Source organism: Ochotona princeps, chromosome 11 (assembly GCF_030435755.1).
Source record: "Ochotona princeps isolate mOchPri1 chromosome 11, mOchPri1.hap1, whole genome shotgun sequence".
Taxonomy (NCBI): domain Eukaryota; kingdom Metazoa; phylum Chordata; class Mammalia; order Lagomorpha; family Ochotonidae; genus Ochotona; species Ochotona princeps.
Window position 1 is genome coordinate 41897450 of NC_080842.1, and position 25303 is coordinate 41922752.

At 42.9% G+C, this 25303-nt stretch overlaps 1 protein-coding gene across 1 annotated transcript in view; it reads right to left on the reverse strand.

Annotated features, from left to right (window-relative positions):
- Positions 1 to 580: 580 nt before the first annotated feature.
- The window catches only part of PINX1 (PIN2 (TERF1) interacting telomerase inhibitor 1), a 74977-nt gene continuing 50254 nt past the window's right edge, over positions 581 to 25303 (reverse strand). Inside the window, exon 7 of the mRNA XM_004579296.4 lies at positions 581 to 1262. Within this exon, the coding sequence (XP_004579353.2) occupies positions 756 to 1262 (507 nt within the window). The 3' untranslated portion in view covers positions 581 to 755. The remainder of the gene's footprint in view (positions 1263 to 25303) is intronic.

Genomic DNA, 25303 nt, shown 5'->3' on the forward strand with positions numbered 1-25303 from the left:
AAGGCAAAGCCACTGCAGGTGACTCTTTCCCAAGACCCCACAGGAGACACATCTCTGATTACCAATAACAATGAAACTATCAGAAGCCTGACATGGGGGCATTCAACTCCACAGCATCAGGGCAGCCCACCTCTGGGCTCAGAGGCAGTGGGGAGAAGGCCTCAACATACAATGATGGTCACTGCTTGGTGGAAGAGACAGCGTTGAACAGTTTCCTCATCAATACCCAAACACAGCATTAACACAAAGCCCTCTGACCTAGGAACGTAGTCTTGTAATTCCTACTTGGCAAAAATGTATGGCTGGCTGTGGAACCAAAGGAACTGTCTCGATCCAATCTATTCCCTCTTAATCCTTTAATTAGACTAAGTCCTTCACAAGGAAGCAGTTTGTTATTACTGAAGGAAAATACCTCAAATACAGTTTGAAATGTCAACATACATCCCCCCCTGATCCCACCCTGGGTACACCTGTATACAAGAAACAACCCTTATGAAGGGTTCAGGATGTAAAAAGAAATTTATTTTTCAAAGTCATGATTTAGAAAACATTCAGAAAAGTGTCCCCCCCCCACCCCACTGGGAAAGAGGACCAGGGCAGCTGTGGAGAGCGGGCGAGACACGGCAGTTGGCGGGCATGTTGAAAGATGTGCCCACACGGTCTGGGGTTGGTGCTGCTCTGACTTCAGGCCAAAGGTGCTTGCCCCGGCAGCACCCTGACAGCTGAGTGGTCGGAAGGCCCTGGCTTTGGGGAATTCACCTGGAACCCTTCTTCTTTTTCTTCTTCTTTTTCACTGGTGCTTCATCCAGGGCAGTGTCCACTGCTACCTCCACTGGCTCCAGCAGCTTTTTCTTTCCTTTCCTTTTCTGGGGCCTTTGGGGGGAGTCCTCATCATCAGCTGGCTCTACCGGGCTCTCTGCAGCCTCCGCAGCAGCACCAGGAGCCTTACCCCCACACGGGTCTCTGGCCCTCTTCTTCTTGACTGCTGGTTTATGGTACCCATCCTCCTCAGACTTTTCCTTTCTAGGCTGCTTGACCTTGGGTTGGGGGTGATCCTCCACATTTTCATCTGTTGTTTCTTTGCTTCTTTTCTTTCCCTTCTTCTGTTTCACTTGTGTCTCTGAAAGATCAGCCTCTGGAGCTGTGCCCTGGGCCTTGTTCTTGAGCTCAGCCATCCGCTTGGCAAAATACTCCTGGATGGTGAAGGCACTGGTGGTCGTGGAGGTTTCACCCCCATCTGGAGTGCTTGGGCTGGAATCATCCTAAGGAAGAGTTAAAAAGCAGTTTTAAGTGTCAACGGTTCTTGCAGGGCCATGTACTCAGCAGCTGATGGCTAGCTCTCCCCCTCCCTTCCTCCTCTCTGCGGCCTGAACTGCAAAGCACAGGGCATGTGGGCCTGAGGCCGAGTACCAAGAAGGGCAGCAGCTGAACAGACAGAGGCTACTTAAGACATTAACTGACAAGTTTTCTTGATGGGAGTCTCAGTAAACAACTGCTTAAAAAGCCACACTCAAAGTGATGATGAAATTGCTGGAGTCAATACTTTAGGGAGAATCAAGATGGCAGAACAGGGTAAGGACACATTTAAACAGATGGAGAAATATTAGCCAGTGTGAAGCAGAGGGGGCACATTGCAGGAAATAGGAGTGGACAGAACAGCAGCAGAAGGGTACCTGGCGACTACAGACACAGGAAAGCAACGAAAACAACGGTGTGATGTTGCAGTGACTGATATCCCAGTGGCATTTAGAGTGACAATCTGAACTCCACCAGCAGACGGAACTCCACCAGCAACAAGGTGGGAAGGGACATTTACTTGAGCGAGCTGCCCAGCCTTCTGGTCTGTTCGATTTCACCAGAAGCAGAGACAGAGCAGCAGGTCCCAGATGGGCAGTGCAGGAACAGGGTGGATTTCATAGTCTAGTCCACCTCCTATAGCTGTATCGGGCAGCATATTGTTTAAGGAGGCAAAGGCTATGGGGCAGGACTGCGCATGCACTGAGCTGGAAGTGAACTCATTTCTGACTCAGTGAACTGCAACAACGCGGCATCCTACAGGTTCCACCCACTGCAACAATGTGGCATCCTACAGGTTCCACCCAAGACAGGTCCAGGTAGCCTTCAGAACCGACGACCCACAGATCAAGAACTCCAGTAGTGGCACATCAGGCACCATTTCTTACAGCGTGGAAAAGAATTTAAGACTGAAGGGGACAACAGTGAGCTGTGCATGTGTTAAGCTCAGCAAAAACTCACTGAGCTCAGTGCATTGCACTGGTCCCACAGGAAAATAATACCAGTTACGGCATTGTACCGGTCAAAATAGGTCCATGTGGCCCTGAGACCTAATGGCCAACAGGCTCCGGCATGATCAACACCACCAACCACCAACAACATAGGTATATAGGTTCCTAATCCTGGGATCTACTCCAACCGGAAGTGGGAGAAAGACTGTACAGGAAACCGTGCAGTCTCAGCATAGCATCACAGGAGGTGGAGACTGGTGAACCAGGAGCTGGGGCTGTGGAACAAGTGGCTGCAAACAAAGAGCTGTGTACCAACCACAATAAGTAAAATCGAACTGTAGGCCTGTGGGTGATAGAGCTTACAAACCTGCCCCAAGAGAGGAATCTGATAACCAGAAGTACAACGACCAAGAGCAAAAGAAGAGACAAAGGCACAATGACTATTACTGAAGACTCCCCTGCAAAGGAGCAAAACGCTCTGCCAAATTCAGAGTTCACTGAGGAAGACACTGAGAAAAGGAGGATACAGAATTCAAAACACTTGTTTCAAAACTTACCAACAATGAGAAGCATGTAAAGCAGGCATTCAAGGAATTCAAGGAATATGTCTCACTGGAAATGAATCAAATGAAAGCTGATATATCAGAAATGAAGAATACAGTGGAGCAAACTAAAGGTACAATGGAGAGTCTCAAAATTAGATTGAAGAAAGCAGAAGAAAGAATCTCAGAATTAGAAGATATTTCCTGTCACCAGGGAAAAACAAGCAAAAAGCTCGAAGCAGAGCTGGGTCAAACTAAAAAAAATATTCAAGAACTGAAAGACACTATTAAAAGGCCAAATATAACCGTTATGGGAATCCCAGAAGGTGCAGAAAGAAAGCTAGGTTTACAAATGTATTTAATGAAATAATAAGGGAAAATTTCCTTAATCTAGAGAAAGTATTGGGAAACAACATCCAAGAGGGGGACAGAACTCCCAATAGGCCTGACCAAAAGTGATCTTCACCAAGACACATGATAATCAAGCTCTCTTCAATCCAACATAAGGAAAAGATCCTTAAATGTGCACATGAAAAAAAAAATATCAACTGACATATAAAGGAATGCCAATTAAACTCATAGGAGACCTCTCACAGGAAACTCTACAGGCTAGGAGAGAATGAAGCGACATATTCCAGATTCTAAAAGCAAAAAATTGTTGGCCCAGGGTAATGTACCCAGCAAAACTTTCTTTTGTCTTTGAAATTAAATTAAATTCTTCCACAGTAAAGAAAAGTTAAAAGAATATGTCTCTTCCAAACCATATTGTTTCCTTCATGTATCTGAGGTAAAGGGGGATATTGAGGGAGAAGCCCCACCCAATTTCCCACCCACCCCAAGTCCCAGATGTGAGGCACGCTCTGAGATACTTGCTCAAGTGGTTTTGATAGTTCACTGTTATGAATTGCTGTCAGTCTCGCCACTCCAAGCACAATGAGGTCGCTGAAGAATCCACTGATTGACATAGTCCATCATAGAGTCTCCATTTGCCCAGTATTTCACTGCCAACATAAAGCTGAGGTGGCTGACTGACTTGTTCTGTCCTCTGTCTTTTCTTGGTTGGGGTTCTGAGTCCGACATTTTGATTGGGGAGATCCCCAAAGAAGCTTTATCTGAGGTGTTCCCAGACCAGATTCTTGTATGTACTAGCAAGTACAGGGCCCACCACAGTCCATCGCCCCGATCAGCTGGTGGTTGCAGTTGCTGGGTTGGTTCTGTTTTCAGCCCTGACTTCCAATGGAACTAATGGGTGTTGCAGTCCATCCTGATTCTGCTCAGCACATACTTGGCCCTCACATAAACCAGTGGTCCTGCAGCCTAGTCAGAGCGACCCGCAATAATCCCCACCAGGCCTGCCCCCTACTCTGGTTTGCCAGTATGTGTAGCAGACTAGTCCAGTCTGTCCCACATCCCATTCGGCTCTCATACATGTTAATGGATATTAAAGCTTAGTTCCATCTAACCAGCTCAACTATCCAGCCCTCACGGATGTTGTTGAGTGCCTCTCTGTCTAGCCACCCCAGCCCCTATCCTACTTTTCATGTTTTGTGAGAGTGATAACCCAAGAGGGGGGAACCCACTATTTTGCTCCTGGGCCCACTCCCGGATCATGCACCAGAATCTGCAGTTTAACCTGACAGAATTAGCCCCAATTGCCAGCTTCTGCCAGCTGATGCTGCGGCTAAGCCCAAACAATCCTCACCCACTCTAATTTTGTTTGCACCAGTAGGAATAATCAGCCCAGCCTGGCTTTTCCCTGATCTAGTCCACATGCGACGCACAGGTGTTGTAGCCCTGCTTAGTCTGGTCTGCCCCCATCCCAGCTCACGCTCTCCAGTGGGAGTAGCTGTCCAGCAAGGGAACCACCCCTTACTCCCGTGCCCGCTCTGCCCCTCCCTTCCTGATTCTCACGTGTGCTGCATGAGCGCTGCAGTCACATCCAGTACAGGGAACCTCACCTTGGCATTCTGTATTTTGCACTGGTTTTTGTCGCGACCGAACCTGGCTCAATCCACACTGTTCTGGTGCTCGGATTTGCCAGTGGATGACGAGATTCACAAGTCAATTCTAAACTCAGCCAACTAGGCAGGAGCATCACACCTAAGTGAACCCCTAAGTGTGCATGGCCAAGGACCAAACAGGACACCTAAGGCAAAGGAGCTTTGCAGAGCTCAGTGAATGAGAAGCAGAAATGGTAAGGAAGTTAACACAACAGTTTAAAAACTTGTGTCCCTAAAGATGTTACGTTGGTACTGTTGTGCCTTTCCTTTCATTGACAAGGTGCAAAGGCATGTAGGATCTCAAAGCACTCTGTATGAGTCACTCTTTCCTGCACAGCTCTAAAGAAGTATCTGGAGGGTTAACTTCATCTGCTCAGAGAGCTACATGGTCTTCTCGCAGCCTTTAGAGTATCTGAGTGTATATGATGTGCTACAAACACTGATGACTGACACTCCCCAGTGACAACCAAGGATTCGACTGCAACCCCACAGTGACCACCCAGTGGAATAACACAGGCAGCTCAGTAGGCTCTGTTTCCCACTTGGTCTCAAGAGCTCAGAGAAACAAGACACCCAAGGGACTGGCTGCCAGACTGCAAGGGTACACTTCACCCTAAGAGACCAATTCTGGCTGTGCTGAAGGAGGTAGCCTAGCCACCACCAACACAGAGGCCAGCACTGAAGGTCATGTGGCATTTCATACAACTTTCCCAGCAGCCAGAAGAGAGGTGTTATCTCCATTTTGTAGGACAGACAAGAGAGCATCACAGTGCTTCCTGTGAGGGCACTCAAAGTCGCGCACTGGCAGGAACAGGGCTTGGCTCCCAGGCTGCCAGGCACCAAGCCCTTGCTCGGTCCTTTGCAGTGCCATAACCCATGGCCTATACTACACATTCACATGTCACCTTGCTCTCATGTCAGAAGCTATCCCAACACTAAAACACGAATTTCAAATGGCTGTATAATGTGGGGACTAAGGTACATTCTTAATTCTGAGGAGCGCAGTTTAATTGATGCAAGTTTCACGTAGAAAAAAAAGTCAAAAGAAAGTTACTACCTTTACAAGAGAACAAACCTCTCTTATCCAGTTTGTAATTCACACAAATAAAATATAGCCAGAAGCCAGGCTGTTTTTTAATTTACCAAATTAGCATGTATATTTATTTTTTTAAGATTTTATTATTATTATTGGAAAGCCGGATATACAGAGAGAAGGAGAGACAGGAAGATCTTCCATCTGATGTTTCACTCCCCAAGTGAGCCGCAACGGGCCGGTGCGCGCCGATCCGATGCTGGGAACCAGGAACCTCTTCCGGGTCTCCCACATGGGTGCAGGGTCCCAAAGCTTTGGGCCGTCCTCGACTGCTTTCCCAGGCCACAAGCAGGAGCTGGATGGGAAGTGGAGCTGCCGGGATTAGAACCGGTGCCCATATGGGACCCCGGCGCGTTCAAGGCGAGGACTTTAGCCGCTAGGCCACGCCGCCGGGCCCGAGCATGTATATTTTTTTGACAGTGACTGTTTTAAAGCAGGAAGTAAAACCTAAGTCTAAACACAAGGCAAGGATCTCTTCCTGGGTGGATGTTGGCCAATTTCTACCTGGACGTTTCCAATACAGAACGCTGGCTCGGTAGTCCCTGTTTCCGCAGTTCTGCTTTCTGTGGTTTTAGTTACCTGCAGTCCAAAAATATAAAATGAAACATTCCAGAAATAGACTTTTCCTGAGTTAGAATGTCCAGGCCACTCTGAGTATGTGATGGGATCTAATGCAGCCCTGCTCTGTGCTGCCAGTTATGCATTCGCCCGCTCTGCACTGCACCTGCATTGTGCCTGCCATCTACCCACTAGTGTCTTAGGTGCCAACTCAGTTATCATAGTCACTGACAGAGCATAACATGAAATGTGCTCAGAATTTCTCCCCAAAGTAAAAACCTGTATTACTGTATATTGCTATCACTGTTCTATTTTATTATAACCTATTGTTGGTAATTTCTTACTGTGATCAAATTAAAATTTTAGCATATAACAGAAATAAACATGGCATATATATGATTTGCTATTATACACAGTTTCAGCATCCATTGGGGGTCTTGGGTGGGTGCAGGGGTGGGGTGGTGGTGCTGCATTCTACCATTAGCTCTCTAGGACTTAGTTATCTCATTAGCAGTAGAGAGTCAATACCATGTGCCATGATCAGAGCTGAAAAAAATTGATGCCCAAGCCCACTGTCAGCAATACTAAACTGTCACTGGGGAGGGGAGGAGGAGGAGGGAAATGAGCAGATATCAAGACATAAAGGACCTTGGAAAAAGAGACAGATACATTCTAATATACCAATTCTACCACACTCTTCTCAGGGCTCTGAAGCATATCTGAAATTATGTGTGCCAACCCTTCTCCAGGATCTACAGAATTAACAGTTAATTCTTTGTTTCCTTTAGGTATTCCATCGAGAAACTTAACAGTTCAATGAGCTTCTGTAGGCTTTGCTATTGTCATTCAAGCCTATATATACTATATATACTAAGATGGATTACAGTGAAAGGCCTAAATAACGAGGGTTCTCTATTATTCTCATAAGAAAACTGTTAGTACCATTTGTGACAGGGGAGCAAAGTAGTCAGATTAGAGAACTTGGTGAGCTCTCAGGGACTCACACCCCAATTCCTACTGCTTAAAACAAACACCCCAGAGTGTGGAAGGGGTTTCAAAGGCAAAGCCTTTCAACTCACAGTCTTCTTCATTATTACTGCTACCTGAAGTGGTAGGAGGATGGAAGCTTTTCGATTGCTAAGTTAAGACACAGAGGTCATGCCGCAACAATAATTCTTCAATGAACTTTTCTCACTGAAAGAAAGATACCCAGAGCTCAAGGCTAATTGATTTAGTAACTGAGGTTATTAGCTCTGATGGCTATTGCCTGTGATGAACAAACACTTGCTGCCACCAGAGCTTGTTTGTTATCAGTGTGTGCTGGATTAGTCTCTTAAAAAATGAAGAAAGCTTGGCAAGTGAGCAGTTTGCAGTCCATCTTGTACCTTTTCCAAGCTTGTCAGCTGGGCGACTTTGACAAACTCAAACTCTATCCCTGAGAGGCAGAATCACACTAGTCTATTTTGGAAAGACAGAGAGGAGGTATGAAGTGACTTCGTAGACTCATCAGGATGAAGAAACATGCCAAGACCTCTAGTGTGGTGCACGTGTACAACACTCCTCCTGAGGGGGAGGGCACAAGGAACCGGTTCACTCCCTCACCACGCGGGCCTTACACTGTTCTTCCAGATTCCTTGACGATACATGCCACTTCACTCAATAAACCTCATCCCCTGTGGAACATCCTCTCTTGTTTACCATCTGTAACTAGCAAGTAGTTGCTTCTATTTTCTGTTTTTTGTGTAATTTTCTTTGTAACCATCTTCCCAATGGAATAAAAACATTCTTAAGGGCAACAATCATTTTTTATTTCATTTGCCCTCAGCTCACCCTCTCTAATGAGGACAAAGGTAAAGTGAGTGCTCACCTAAAGCCACAGACACCAAGCCAACCAACCAACCTCAGCCCCCTCCTCCACTGAACCACACCCGTTGGATTTGTCAGCACATCAAGTAGGTCTAATGTTAACGAGCAAAGACAACCTGAATTTTCCAGTATAAATTCTTCCATCGAGAAGAAATCATTCCCTCCTTATCAGGACCTTCCCTCAAGATGCAAATGATCTCTCAATCTATGAGATATTTAAGAACTGTGTGCTGTGTGAGAATCACACCCTGTGGCCCTAGCAACATAAACAGGAACTCAAATAATTCATACCGTTTTCCTTCTGTTAATTACTCTATGTTAGCACAGCCACCCAACAAAGGCACAAATCAATCAGAAAAAGCAGGGTGCTGTGTGTGTGTGTGTGTGTGTGTGTGTGTGTGTGACTGCACACTTCTATCAGAGGGCACAAGTAATGTCCTGCATTGGCCAAACTACATCATAAGAAAAATAAACAAGACGGTCCTTGGGTACATCAGAGGCAAAGAGAAGAACTCATTTGGGGAAGACAAACAGCTGGATGTAAAGTTTCACCCAAGGCTCCCAGTAGCACATTGCTGCCAGTGCAGTCTACAGTGCAGCTGCAAACGCAGCTTGGGAAGTTTCTGCTGCTCAGAGTCATACTAGGTAAAGCTGGGCAGCAGCTCACAGCTGTTAGTTAGAAAGCAAGCCTGGTGATACTGTGCTGGTAATACTAGTTTTGTGGTTTTATGCATTTACTTGTGGCTTCTATATAACTGAAAGCATTCAGTGCCTTAATGTCAAAGAAAACTATTTTTATACTCACAAAAATTCATCCAAGTGTGAAATCAGTTTTTTTTTTTTAAATCTGGAACTTGGTCGACATACAGTCTTGGTAGTAACTAGCCTTTGGGCATTTACTTGTAATCACCATCACTTTAAGTATCAGCAAGTATCACAAGTTAAAAACAAATAAAAAACCCACAGTGGCTGAATGTAAGTTTTGATCGGAAGCAGTGTTAAAAATCAAAGATTCAGTTACAGAACAAGAAGTATGCAGCAACTCAACTGTAAAATACACTGGGAAACTATGTGTGTGTCTACAGGACCCCACGGTATGTGTGAAAAGTTTACTACGCAAGTGTTCCATAAGGGTTCTTTCTGAAACAGGACTGACAAACTCTATAAACTATGGCTGTGGGCCAATCTCTCTGCAGAAGGTCCTCAAGCTCAGAATGATCTCTGGCTGGCTGAAGATGGGAGGAGGGGTATCAAAAGAATAAGCCATGATATGTCAAATTCGGGGTAAATTTATTTTTTCTCTTAAACAAGCACACATATTAGAGCTAAGTACATACTGACTGATTGGTTAAAAAAATATGATATGCTTTTATGAATCTTACTCATCTGGATTTTTGGAATATTATGTGTTTTCCAGGAAAACACACACACAGAACAGTGTCCCCTAATCCATAGCTTTGCCTGATGTAATACTACGGTTTGAAAAAATTCTTATATTGAAACAATCCCAAGAGCCTATGTTGAAGGCATTAGGAGGTGAACCTTCTAGGAGGTGATTAAGGTTAAACAACATTATGGGCACAGAGCCCTCTTGATGGCATTAGTGGCTTTCTCCAAAGGGAAGAAAGACCCAGGCTGGAACACTTACTTTCCTCCTACTGCAGCCATATGCTATGGCAAGAGAAAGGTTCTTACCAGACACTGGCACTTTGTTATTGAACCTCCAGGCTACAGAACTGTGAGAAACTCTTTCTCTCTCTCTCTTTTTAAAGATTTACTTATTTTTATTGGAAAGGCGTATTTACGGAGAGAAGAAGAGACAGAGGGGAAGATCTTTCATCTGCGGGTTCACTCCCCAAGGGGCTGCAACAGCCGGAGCTGAGCCAATCCAAAGCCAGGAGCCAGGAGCTTGTTCCAGGTCTTCCATGTGGGTACAGAATCCCAAGACTTTGGGTGGTCCTCGACTGTTTTCCCAGGCCATAAGCAGTGCAGGCTGCTCCACTTTCCATCCAGTTCCCTGTTTGCTCCCTCCTTCTCTCTGTAAATCTGCCTTTCAAACAAAAATAAACAAATCTTTAAAAAAGATGAAAAAGGGCCTGCGCAAAAGCATAGTGGTTAAGGTCCTCACCTTGAACGTGCCGGGATCCTATATGGGTGCCATTCTAATCCTGGCAGCCCCGCTTCCCATCCAGCTCCCTGCTTGTGAACTGGGAAAGCAGTCAAGGACAGCCCAAAGCCTTGGGACCATGCACCCGCGTGGGAGACCTGGAGAAGTTCCTGGTTCCTGGCTCCCGGATTCAGATTGGCGCAGTCTTGGCCGTTGTGGTCACTTGGGGAGTGAATCATAGGATGTAAGATCTTTCTCTCTGTCTCTCCTCATTTCTGTATATCTGCCTAATAAAAATAAATCTTTTCCCAGAGCCTATGAAACTGTCACATAATGCAAAATAATTAACAATAAAAAAAAAAAAAATCTTTAAAAAAATAATAATAAAAAGATGAAAAGGACTACATTACAGGAATCAGTACTATCCTTGGTTTCAGGCATCCCCAGGAAGTTTTAGATGGAATTCCCATTAAGTGTGGGGGTGGGAGGACGATGATACCCATGTGGAAGGGGAAGACTGTGGGCTTTGATGAAGTCCTAATCTGACTCTCTCACCAGCGACAGAATGCCCACCTTAGTGTATCAAGTCAGAGAACAGAGAGGCTGTTCACTGTGGCCCTGCTTTTGAGCAGCAAAGGAAGAACAGCAAGTATAATATTTGAGGTTTGAAGTGAGGTTGTATCAGACAGAGAGCTCTCAGCAATCCTAATAATTTGGCATGCAGAACTACTTATCTAAGAACCGGGCATCACAGCTTGGCTTGGAATAAACAAACACAAGAGAGTTAGACATCTCAGAGATGACAACGGGGAAACTAGCAGGGACAGGACACCTCGCTCTTCACTAGCATTTAGCAGAAAAAAATAACAAATAATGCTACATTCCTCACGTGAAGGTTAATGCTAACCAAGCTGTGTCCTGTCTTCCTTTTTCCTAGTCAGCTGCTCAAATCACCATTCATCAAGAAAAGGCAACGCAGGCATAGTCTAAAGGGATGGTTCTCTACTGCAGGGGCTCCTTAAATACCTGACATTACGAGCACTGACAAGAATCACACGGCTTCTGGGGAGAAGAGGGAAAGTGAGAAGCAGACTTCTGGCCTTCCTGAAGGGCCCCTGGCCTGGAACAGCTGCACTGACTCATGTGATCACTTCTCACTGCACACCGGCCACTCTGAGATAAATGAGCTCCTCCAAAGCTGGAATGATCAATGTGATAAAGGACTTCTCTGAACGGAGCCTAAAAATACCCTAAATCGACTGAACTTGATAATTCTAGGTCAACTGGTTCTCTCCCCAGCTCTCAAGAGGCGTAAGCAGCTTTTCCATATAGCTGGTGGTTGCTCTGTGAAGCTCAAAGCAGACAAGTACAGGCTTCCAGAGGGTTCTGTCTCTCCCATCGTAACTCCACAGAAATCTGAAGACTGCTTAAGAATTATGACAATTCCAATCTGGGCTCCCTGTTGCAAAAGTACAGCCATTTTTGAACCGAGTTAAGATTTAAGATTTTTACAGAGTAAGATTTATTAGAGAGTAAAATATTCTGAAACTAGGAACACAACATCAATAAAATTTCTGGAATGCATAGCCAAGATTATTATTACTTTAAGGTTTTACTTATTTAAAGTTAGAGCTACAGAGAGATGGAGAGACATACAGACAGATCTTCTACCTGCTATTCACTCCTCAAATGGCCACAAGGGCCGGTGCTGGGGCCAGGCCAAAGCCAGCAACCAAGTTTCCCATGTGAGTGAGAGAGACCCAACTACTTGAGCCATCTTCTATTGCCTTCCCAGCCAAATCAGTAGGAAGCCAGAATGGAAGCGAGGCAGCTAGGACTCAAGCCAGCGCTCATATGTGATGACAGTGTAGCAGGCTGCAGCTTACCGCTTTGTACCACAATGCCAGCCTCTAGTTAACATTGTTTTTTAAGAGAACAGTAAGTTAATTGACGCAAACATAACTGATCATCCAAAAAAGCTCCCTCTCTCAATTCTACAAAACTGTAATATTTTTATAGACCCTTTTTAATTCACTAAAAACCAAGGCAGCAAATAAACATACTTTCAGGAGTACATTAAGTAAGACAAAAGCACTCTATGTTTAAAAGACAGTGAAGTTACTAAAGTTCATTAAATAAAAGTTTGAACTCAATGAATCATGTTTTAAATGACAAAAAAAAAATCTTACATTGTATAGATCCCATCTTAAGTGTTCTCCCTACAATAAAAGAAGGCATACTAGGGCAATTTATTTTGAGGACAGTTAGGAACAACAAAATCAGCTGTAGAAATTGTATTTCAGAAAAATTCAAAGCAACTACATTGAAATTATAATTCCAAAGAGCCTATAAAAACAAATAGTACTGCCATTAAGCATGTAATCCTATAATAACACCCTTTCTAGATTTTACGCAAGCTATAACCTTTTCATTTTATAAGCCAGAAAGACATTAAAAGTTCATGTGAGAAAGGACAAGAAATATTACCTACCCACCTGTTCAGAATCCAAAGGATTCTGTGAGCAAGCCTCATCTCTCCTGCAAGCTGCGAGACAACAACATGTGTATAATCTCTGGGGAGTTCTGTGCCCTACAGCCCAGGACTTCTCCACCTATCGGGGCTGGAGGACCAGGTTACTGATTTGGCTTTTTATATCTTCAATTCATGTAGGTCAAGATTTTTGATTAAAATGAATTATTAAGAAAACAAAAACTCATCGAGACATGTAAAATCTAAGTTCCAATTTAGAAAGATTACTATCAAACTGCATATGAAAGTCTCCTCTTTAAAACATTTATTTGAAAAGCAGAGTGACATGACGAGACAGGGAGAAAGAGAGCTTCTACCTCTTTATTTCCCAAATGCCCATGACAATCAGGCTGAGCTGGGCTGAAACCAAAATTCAATCTAGGTTTCCCAGATGGGTGGCAGGATCTCAAGTTTGTGCACCATCATCTACTGCTCCCAGGATGTGTATTAACTGAATGCTGGATGGAAGCCAAGACAGGACTTGATCCCAGGCACTCCGATAAATGACCAAGACTTCCCAAGCAGTGTCTTAACCCAATGAGCCATGATATCTGCCCCATGTAAGTTTCTAGATGCTTACCTTCCATTTTTATGTTTTATAGGTTGGTCTGTAACTTAATGTGGCTCTGCTGTCGAATGCTAGCTACCAAAGTTAAGAGAACAGGTGCTGAGTTCTTATAGAAGTGGCACTGTCCTGGTAGTCAAAAGATTCGATTCACAACTGACAGAATATGTGACCTTGCACACATCAATGGCTTTGCAGGGCTTCCCACACAAGATTGGCAAGACAAGGACATAAGGCTTCTTGGGATCTTTTTCAAACACACTTTTAATATCACAGGCCTCAACACAAGGACAATGGGTCAAAGGTGGCCTAGCTGGGGCGGGGTGCAGGCAACCAAAGCTCATTCCCTAGCCCTCCCCGTCCCTTTTCTCCCCACTCTCCTGCTAAAGGGCCTGAGGTTTCCGGGATACCATAGAACCCAGCGTAAAATTGGCAGCTCTATTTTCAAAGGTCTGTTACAGGTCCAATATTCATTATAGCCTAGACAATTTCACAGCACCAAGAGAGTAGCAAGTTTTCAGGAATAAAATGGAAACCTTAACTAACACAGCAATTCTGGAAGTTGTCATCGACTTCTCGAATTTTAATAACTAGCTGTTAGATTTGTCCAGGTGACAATTTCTTCCCAAATCTGTAGGTGCAATCTGGGTCCTTGGTAAGTGAGGAGCTCAGGGCTGGGCCCCGGGGGACAGGTGACACTCCGGCTCATCTCAGCTGAGTGCTCCCGTCCTGTCCTGCCTCCACAGCACAAGCAACAGAGCCCCACCTTCACCACCCACACTGCTCTCACTCCAGTGCAAAGGCTCCTCTTTGCCCACATGTGCTGATGTCACAGGTCAAACATGGAGAGGACAGAAGGAACATGAACCCACATTCCACTCTTCTGCTCCCACACAAGGCCATCTGGGTATAATTTTCTTAACATAGTTGCTTGAGCTGCTAACAAACAAAAAGCCAAATCTAATCTATTAAGGCCAAACCTATGTCTAACCAAAGTGGCACGGCAACTTGCAGCCCTTGGGTGTTTCAGGAACCCTCTCTCTACTCTCACTTCTCTTTCTCTGCCTTTATTATGACCATCTTCAAATGGAGTTCATGTACTGAGATAGCAGACAGCTTATATTTTCACCGGTCTAAAACAACTTTCAGAAAAGTAGTGACCCATTTTCTGCTTTCTGGCTCCTCCAGAAAGTAGAGGCAGCCCCAGGCCTGTTTGAAGTCCTGGCTGCCAGGAGATGGCCAGTTTATGTCTCTTGTCCTTGGACAGGAAAAGGATGCACTCTCGGCACCATGTGTGAATCAGAGATAAGACCCGAGATTTCTGTCCTCGGCACCTTATCAGCTTTTCCTGCGACTTTCCAAAGCAGACGGCACCACGACTGGCAATAAACTACACTTGCTTAAGGGGGCTGGGCTGTGAACAACCTGAGCTCTGGGGAGAGTGAAGTAGGGAGGGCTGTGGAATGAGGAAAAAAAGAACAAATTCTTTAAACATCATAAAATGGTTTGGCCCAAATAAAATTTCTTTTCTATTTTTAAACACATAGCTTTTATACCTGTGTTTGTTAAAACTCTAGCAACAGAGTTAGAAGTTTTTATGACAACTTCCTTTCTGGTTGGATTGAAGCATCACTTTCCTTGCTTTGAGCCCTGCGCCTGGGCACGTAGCACGAGACAGACTGAGTGACAGATGTGCCAACGGGTGCCTATAAAGCATAAGATGCATGGGAAATGCCTCCTTCAGGCACGCAAGCCTCTAATTAGACAACCAGTGTATTCTGGGGTCAGGCCACACACACCCGCACAAGACAATTCCGTTCCCATACTGCAAAGGGGCAAGTGCAGAAGAATGTCACTGATGACCTGTTTGGTTCCCTGCAACAGATTACATTTGTGAATCCAAGCCTTTTGCTATCTAGAAATCTTGACATTTCTGAGGAGGCAGGAGAAAATCTAGCAGGAAAATTTATACTTAGTGTAGAATCAGTTATTTCGAATGAATCTGTGTGAAAATCAAATGTTTGATCATGTTCTGTCAAAACATTTTTATTATTAAAAATATCAAACATTTAGAAAGGCAGAGAAAACAACTATAATGTATCTTTTATCCAAAACATACTCATTATTCCACTCTTCTTCCATGAATTCAAAGTAAATCACAGGAACCACATACTTGCATCTCACACTGTAGTATGCATCCCCCAAATACAAGAAAAATTCACGTCAATATTATTTACTTCAATAAAGATTAATAAATCTTCCTTAACATCATAAAGTATCTAGTCCATGTTCACATTGCCTTCATTGTCTTTTTTTTTTTTTTAAGATTTATTTTCTTTTTATTGGAAAGGCTGATTTATAGAGAGAAGGAGAAAAATCTTCCACCCAGAGGTTCACTTGCCAAATGGCTGCAATGGCCACAGCTGAGCTGATCCAAAGCCAGGAGCTCTTCTGGGTCTCCCACGCGGGTGCAGGGTCCCAAGGCTTTGGGCCATCCTCAGCTGCTCCCCCAGTCACAGGCAGGGAGCTGGATGGGCAGTGGAGCAGCCAGGACACGAACTGGCGCCTATATGGGTTCCCAGCACATGCAAGATGAGGATTTAGCCACTGGGTCAACGTGTCAGGCCTGCCTTCACTGTCTTAAAACTGATTTCCTATTATAACTAATCTGAATCAGCTTCCACATAAAGTCCATACACTGTGATCAGCTGATACTTTCCTTGTCTGTTTTAAGACTAAGTTCTCACTCCATCTCTTCCTTGCTTTTGCAATCTGTTGCTAAAAAGCAAGCCATATAATCCTCAGTTTTCTCATAACGTGAATTATGTTTTGAGGATTACCATGTTCCCCTGATTCATGCAGTCTTACTCAGTGTTTGTGTTGCTTTATGAAAAAACTGGGATAGATTCATGGCTAAACAAATCTAAAGGACAAACCTGTGCTGCTCCTCGTTTGAGTCATAACATACATCATCACTAGAGAGATGTGGCAACTGCTAAATTTCAGAATTTCCCAAACACACTTGAGATTGGAGCCCTTTGCATAGGCCATGAATGTGGTTCTCTGCTGACCCTTCTTTGAAAACACAGTTAGAACAGAAATTGCCAGAATCTGGATAATATGAGCTGTCTTGATTAGATCTTGAAGTTAAATCTCTGATGGTTTTGTCTATCTAAAGGGAGAGGTTTTGTTAATGAGCATTTCATGCAAAAAAATGGCAGTAATTTTGTAGGGGAGTGAAAAGAGAACCAGGAGGGCATTACACCATGACCCATCAGCTGCCAGGTGACTTTAGGAGAACAGCTATGGCTTCTGCAATTACCACTTAAAAGAAATGAAGACATTTTTTGCCAGGCTTAGTCAGAAAAACAATCAGGCCAAGTCTTAACACTGCCTTCACCTAACTTTACCTCCTTAGGATCACAAATGGTAGAAAAGCTGAGTTTTTATTGTGGAATAAACACTGTGAACCAGGAAGATCTAAGAGTTTGGTTCCTCTTAAAGTCTGTGCAAAATTTAAACTATGGAGCAGTGAATAACTGCACAACACAACAGAAAAAACAGAATGGAGGGAACAGTGAAGAAGTACACAATACAACAGCAAAAACCAGAATGGAATAGCTCCTTGACATTGGCCTCAGCAATGTTTTCTTGGGTATCACACCAAACACTTAGGCTAGAAGAGCAAAAATCAATGGGACTACACCAAACTAAAAACTTCTGCTCAGGAAACAATTAACAAAATGGAAAGGCAACTTATGAACTGGAGGAAAAAACACTTGCAGACCTTATTCCTGATAAGGGGTTGACATCCAAAATGTATACAGAACTCATTCAACTGAATAGCAAGAAAATACATAACAAAGGACCCAGACATTCCTCAAAAGAACATACAAACGACCAAGAGGTTTATGAAAAGATGCTCAACAGCACTAATCACCAAGGCAATGCAGACCAATGCCCCTCACACCCAACAGGATAGCTAGTATAAAACGATAAGAGATAAGCACTGTTGTGGGGACTGGGAAAAGGGAGTCCTTGTACACAGATGCTGAAAATATAAACTGGTATGAAATGATATAAAATAATATGGAGTTCCTGGAGAAATTAAAAATATTTCACAACATAGCAACCCATTATGGGTATATACCCAAAGGAAATAAAATTAGCATCCCATAAAGATATTTGAATTCCATATTCAGTGCAACATTAACAATAGTAAAGATAAGCAAACAATGTGTCTACTAATGAATGAATGGATAACAAAGAAAGAAATGGGGTGAGATACGCACACACACAAAAGTATAATAAAGCCTTTAAAAAGGATGAGATCCTGTCATTTCTGCTAACATGTATGGATGTGGAGGTTATTATTGTAAGTCAGATAGATACAGAGCAAAAAATGTGTGTGTGGGGCATGACTGATACTTAGAAACCTCAACAAACAAAAAAAAGTGAGGATAAGTTTGGTACAATGATTAAGACACTGCTCGAGACCCCTGAATCTGACACCAGGGTGCCAGGATTCCAGTCCCAGCTCTGCCTCCACTTCAGTTGCTTGATGTTCTGTGCTCCAGAAGGCAGCAGGTGTTGGCTCAAGCTGTTGGGTCCCTTGTCACTCAAACTGGTAACCTAGATGAAGTCCTGGGTTCCTGGCTTTGGGCTGACCCAGCCTCAACTGCTGTGGGAATTTGGGAAGTTAGTCAGCGATGGAAGATCTCTTTCTGCTTGGTCTTTCAAGTAAAAACATTTTTTTAAAAAGTAAAAAATACACAGAGACCAAAGAACGTGTTTATCAGTACGGGGTAAAGACACTCAGGAGATGTAGGTAACAGGACACAAAATAGCAAATGTGTAGATTGATCAAGTGCAAAGACGGAATGTGCACCATGAGGACTGGAGTTCTTAATACAGTATCTTATTCAGGATTTTTTACTAGATGAATAGATTACAGTTGTTCTTGCCATATGGGGAAGCACGAATAAATATGTCAGATGATGTCCATCTGTTTGACTAAACAGTGTAAGCATTTTATTATTCATGCAAGTATCTCAATAACATCATGTTGTTATTCCTTAAATATATACAATAAAATTTATTTTTTAAAAATGTACTCGAGCCAACCTGAAGAGGCTTCCACTGGTCAAAGATGAAAAAAATCTGATCATCAATAAAGAAAACAACTGCAATGCCCCAAAGCATGCCAAATAGAATTCAATCCACAAGTGACAGAAAACAGCAAAATTCACTGGTCTCCTTTGCGGAATGCGAGGGACCTCCCCTATCATTTTAGAAAGCTTCTAAATAAAAGATATGTCAACCAATTGGTCCATGTGATCTTTATTTGAATCCTGGTTCTAACAAAGAAACTGTAAAGAAGCCAAAATTTATAATATTCATGCAAATTGAAGCTTGGAAACTTACTGATGAGGAAGGTCAGCAATTACTATGAATTTTTATGAAGTATATAATGGTACTAGAGTTAATGCAGTGGAAACAAAGAGTCCCTTCATTTTTAGTGACAAACACTGAAGTACTGAAATATTTTAAATATGGATGAGATGCTAGATTCTGGAATGGAATGCTTTTAAAATAAAAGGAGGAGGGGATGTGTTGGGGTATGCCTGTCACCCCCCTCCCCCTTGGGCAATTTAGAGATTAAGCAAATTAATATGTCACTCCCCTTTTTTGTTTCCTCGTGGATCTTACAGACACAGTTCTTTGTCCCCAGAAGTCTCCTCCATCAGGTCCCTTGCTATTCCTCCCATCCTTCCAGCCACCATACAATGGACACCTGCTCTGGCCTCTGCAAGTTGACTCCCTGACTGTTCTCAGGCCTAGCATCAGAGGTCACAGTTGAAGCTAAGAAGGTCTCAGACTTCCTGACTAGACTGCAGGAGGGATTATGTTTCATTCCCTTAATTGTTTGTCATCCAAAAATGCTCCTGGTGACAAGAAAAAAGGCCCGAGTTAGGTAGAAAAACAAATTGAAAGGGGGTGGAGTGAAAAAAGGGAGAACACAATTGAATTAATATTTATTAGAATATGGGGTGTTGGAATCAAACTAGGACTACCGTTTTGTGTAAAGATGCTGAGATAGCCAAGACTTGATTCCAGAGTTGTAAAACACAAATGACTAAAGAGCAAGTATCTAACTTCAACTCAAACAGCTAGTCTTATTTATTTGTTTTAAGAAATTGTGCCCAAGATAGCCTTGACAGTTCCAGACCCTTAGAAGATCTGTTAACAACGAATGCAAACTAAGCTAAGAAACAATGACAACAAGCTAGGTGACATGATTATTTCAATTAAAAGTAACTGGAGTCTATCAAAACACAAAAATAATATTACTTTCATGCTCTTCCTCTTTAATCACATCCTATCAGGGAGTACAGGCAAAATGAGTGGGATGCTGACCTAGGATTCAATGGCTGATTTAACAAAATGTGATTTTTTACAAGCATATGATGCTTTTTAAAACAGATTTAAAAGGATCCCCTTAGCAATACAAAATAAGCACACAAATTCTAATCTGTAACTTAAATTCTGGAATGAAATTGGATATTTTAAAATCAATGCTCTAAGTTTTAGTGAAGCACAGAAAGTAAAACTAACAAGTGATTTCTGGAATCTGTTCAATAATCTATAAAGGCTACTTTCCTTTCAGAAAGAATGATGATAGGGGCTGGTGTGGTGTTGCAACGCGTTACTCCTCCGCCAGTGGTGTCAGCATCCCATATGGACACTGGTTCATGTTCCAGCTGCTCTGCTTCCTATCCAGTTCCCTGCTAATGGCCTGGGAAAGCAGCAAAAGATGGCTCAAGTGCTTGGGCCTTGCACCTACATGAGAGAGCCAGATGAGGCTTCTGGCTCCTAGCTCTTGGTTTCATCCAGCCCAGCTGTGGCCAGTGCATCCAATTGGGCAGTGAACAATAATTTTTATTTACTTTTTAAATAAAGGATGATAGCAAGTGGTTGGGTTTACTTCAGTAAAATATCTTTCCCAGATAAGGTTTGATTATAGAAACAGAAACTCAATGAAAACTTGTTTATCAAAATCAAGTCATAAAATAATTTTTTTTATACATTTGGGTGGGTCAGGCTGAAGTCAGGAACCTAGAACTCCATCCAGGTTTCCCATGTGGGTGCAAAAACCCAACGACTTCAACTATCTTCTGCTGCCTTACCAGGTGCATTAGAAACAAGCTGAATCAGAAGCGGAATAGCTGCAATTTGAACTAGCATGCATATGGGATGCAGGCATGGTATGTGGCCCAACCTACTGCCACCTACTGTCCCCAATGCCATTCCTAAAACAAAATGTTTAAGCATAAGTTAAAAACCTCTTTGGTGCCTTTTACCATACACAAAAATCAAATCTAAATGGATAAATGATCTAAACCTGCACCCAGAAACCATCAAACGTTTAGAAGAAAATGTAGGAAATACTTTACAAGATATAGGCCCAGGCAAAGACTTGCTGGAAAAATTATCAAAAACAAAGGCAGTTGAGACCAAAATACACAATGGGACTACATCAAACTAAGAAGCTTCTGAACAGCAAAGGAAACAATCAACAAAGTAAAAAAGCAACCAACAGGGACCCAGCATGGTAGCCTAGTGGCTAAAGTCCTCACCTTGCAAGCACCAGGATCCAAGTTCTAATCCCAGTGCCCCGCTCCCCAACCAGCTCCCTGCTTGTGGCCTGGGAAAGCAGTTGAGGATGGCCCAAAGCCTTGGGAACCTGCACCCAAGTGGGAGACCCAAAAGAAGCTGCTGGCTTCAGATGAGCACAGCACTAGCCGGTGTGGTCACTTGGGGAGTTAATCATCAGATGGAAGATTTTCCTCTCTGTCTCTCCTCCTCTCTATATATCTGACTTTTCAATAGATAAATAAATCTTTAAAAAAAAAAGCAACCGAATGGGAGAAAATTTGCACACTACACAACAGACAGGGGGCTACTATCCAGAATATACAAAGAACTCCAGAAAAATCGTAACAAAACAAACCAACCAGTCAAGAAATGGGCAAACGAAATGAGCAGACACTTTTCAAAGGAACAAATCCAAATGGCTAACAGACAAACAGAAAAAATGCTCAGGCTCCTTAGCAATAAGCGAAATTCAAACAAAAACAATGAGGTTCCACTTAACTCCAGTGAAAATGGCCCACATAGAGAAAACTACCAACAACACCTGCAGGTGAAGATGTGGGGAAAAAGGAAACCTACTCCACTGCTTGTGGGATTGCAGGCTGGTGCAGCCACTATGAAAGTCAGTATGGAGAATACTCAGCCAACTGAAAATTCACCTATCACATGACCCAGCAATCACACTCCTGGGATTATACTGAAATGATATCCACAGTGTCTGATACATGAGAAAGCAACGTACACCCCGTATGCACTGCAGCATAATCAAGAATCACAAAAACATGAAATCAAACAAGATGCCCATTGAAGGGAGACTGTATAAAGAAACTGTGGTACATCTACTCCACGGAATACTACTCAGCTATTTAAAAGAATCGAATTCTATCACTTGCATCCAAATAGGCCCAACCGGAAAACATTATGCTAAGTGAGATGAGCCAGTCCCAAAAAGGATATCATATGTTTGCTCTAACATAAGACAACTTCCACAGAAAATACAAACAGAAAAATTGTTTAAAACAAAACAAAAAAAGGACAATAAACACACATGTGTAACCCCACAAATGAAGGATGTAATGGAGAACAGAGTACCAGGAATCAAGGAAAACCCAACAGAATGCATCTCTACTAAGGAATGAAGGTAGACTCCCAATGAAAATTCTAAATATACCTAGACAACAAAAAATTACAATCCTTACTATTGCGTATGCCAACAGTGTCATGACCCACATAATGAGCTAAAAGTTGGAACCATTTCTCTTTCATCTCTAATTTTAAGTGGTTGTCCTCTCGTGATGTTCATTGCCAATATGGCTGAGGGGCTGCTTTGCTCATCTTCTTAGTGAATGGTTCTTTCTTGTTTCAATTTGCAAGTTTTTCTTTTTTTTTGGTGTCAAATCCAATTGTTTTTGTAGTGAATTTTACCTTTTCTCACTTTCTATTCATTCGTATCTTTTTCAATAAGTCCTTGCACTTCATTAACAGATCATTCATATTAGACATTTTGATTGTAAGCACCTGATGTGTTAAATGTCTCTTTCAATACTGTTTTTGCTACATCTCACAGGCATTGATGCTTTTGTTATTACTGTTATTTCTTCAGTGCCACATGGGTCATGCAGTAACATCATTTTCTACAAGAAAGTTCTTGACGTTCTTTTTCATCACTTTAGCAATGCATTGGTAACTCTGTAGCATGTTGTTTAACTCCATGTTGATGTAAATTTTTTGTCTTCCTCCCTGTATGTTTTCTGGCTCTGTATTTAAGGGGATGCACAACAGAAGTGTAGCAGAGACTGACATGTCCAGATGTAGAAACAGTGCAGTATGTATAACTGCATCCAGACCAAAGATGGACTCCCAATGAAACAGCTGAATACATGCTGACAATAGGGATGCTGGACTCTGACACTGCTGTCATGGACCAACAGAGGAATGGAAACAGGAAAAGCTGGGATTACATATATTCACATGATTTTTTTCTTAGGCAGGAAGACTAGGAGGACAGTATGAATAAATTGTAATCCTTAGAAGTTAGGGGCGGGGCGACCCCTCCTAATCCCTGGGTTTTGCTGCTCTATACAAGGGCCCTCCCTTGTCTATTTTAGCATATTTAGTATTAAGAGTAAGGAATGCTGTCCTGCACTCCTGAAGGGCTGACTCCCTAGGGCCATCTCTAAGCTTGCAGTCCTCTCTGCAGAGTATCACCTGACTTGTGGTCAGACCATTTCTGGGGGCAGGGGAAGGATAGACCCAGTGATTAGTCACTGCAGAGCTACTACAGTCAGCCCCCCCAGCCCCCTACCCCCACCACCTCACCCCTTAGGGTTGGCACAGGATGTGGACTCTACCCCAGGCAAACTGCTCTCCCTGCTCCATGCTCTTCCCCCACCCGCGCAGCTCCACCTAGCAATCCTTGTAAGCACTTCTTACCAGCTCCCTACAGCTCCATCTCAGGGACCCACTGTAACAGCGCTTGATCCCAGGACTTCTTCCCAGAAGTCCCAGCCTTTGCACGGTTTCGCACTAATCTGTAAAAGCATACCATATATTAACAGCTCTCACTTTTTGTGAGGTTTCAAATATTTTCCCCATACTTTGAGAGTTTCTTTGCAATCCACCAACTACTTTTTAATATTTATGTGGATGAGTTTCTGCCTTTTCACTCTGTGATCTTAGGCTCTGATATATCATTCTGTAAGAAACAAGCTCCTTCCTGAGTTATCAAATATGAACTTACTTACGTTCTTAGTATGGGACTCATCTAGTAATTTTATTCTATCATATTTAAATTATATAGAATTTATCAGGGCAAATACTATGTGGCTAGAATCTAATTTTGTTTGAAATAGAATGTTTTGACATTGTTTATGAATAATTCATTTATGCCTATTTGAAATAGCATTTTATTATATATTAAATTTTTGTTTTCACTTTTTTATCCTGTGACTGATAACTATGTCCAAATGATTTGAATTTGTTGACTTCCTAAACCATAAGAATCCCAGTTGCATTATGCAAGCTGGCTATGGCAGGACAAAAATACTGAAATTTTACAAGAATATCTACACTTTTAGGCTGACTAGTCTTTCTCACTCATCAGTCGAGTGGCTCTTCCAGTATTTACAGTCTCATATTCTCCAAACTGGAGCAGGGGAATTAATTTACGAGCAATATTTAGTGCCTAATATGCACTACATACAACACAAGGTAATAAAACAGAAAAATTAAAGTTTTCACAAAATGCAGCATAATGTGAGAAACAATACTTGGTGTTTATACCAATAACTTATCACAGTTTTGAAAGTAAAGGATACTGTTTCCAGCTGAGAAGTGTTACTTCTGGTTCTATTTACACCTTTATACATTTAGTGAGGCACAGTTTATAGAAACACATTTCAATTTCCAGTAAAAGCAGAAAATAGGATTCAAAGACATCCTGAAAACATCAGTTGACAGATTCTAGCAGCTCTATGACTGAGTCAGTATTCAATGTCTCTGGCCTCTTTCCCAAGAAGTCAGGCCCACAGTGACACTGAGGTGCTGCGTCTCATTTTGTAAGGTGTGACGATGGAACTATGCTGTTGTGACGTAACAGATACAGATACAACAGCAGGACGTCTAGGAATTGCCTCACATATGGGTGAGGGGATTGGAAGCACAGCTGCAATGAGGCTCATCATGAATTAATAACTGTTAAGCCATGGAATGGGCATTAAAGAGAACCTCTCAGTTTCCCTTCACATGCATTTAAAGTTTTCCAAGAGAAAATGCTCTGGAGAGTGAGGGCATGTGTGCAGGCCTGACAGTAGGAGTTTCCCCGAGTGCAGTGAGTAGCCCGGCCTCTGAGTCTCAGTGAAAGTAGTCACTAACTAGCTAACCTAACCAAAGGCGGCAGTTTCCTTATCTTAAGAGGGATATCGGCGGGCTGCCACAGAAGACCCAGGGCGAGGGGAAGCAGGCAATGCTGAAAGGTAATGTCATTCATGCGCTGACTCAGACAGGAACACAGAAGCCAGTGGAGCGGTGTGCTTCCCTTATGAGATCATGCATTGGCCACCGGCACCCACTGCTAATGTTAGAACAGGGTTTTTCCCTGAAACGCTCACAATTCCTCTCCCTGGCAAAACAGGAACTGATCCT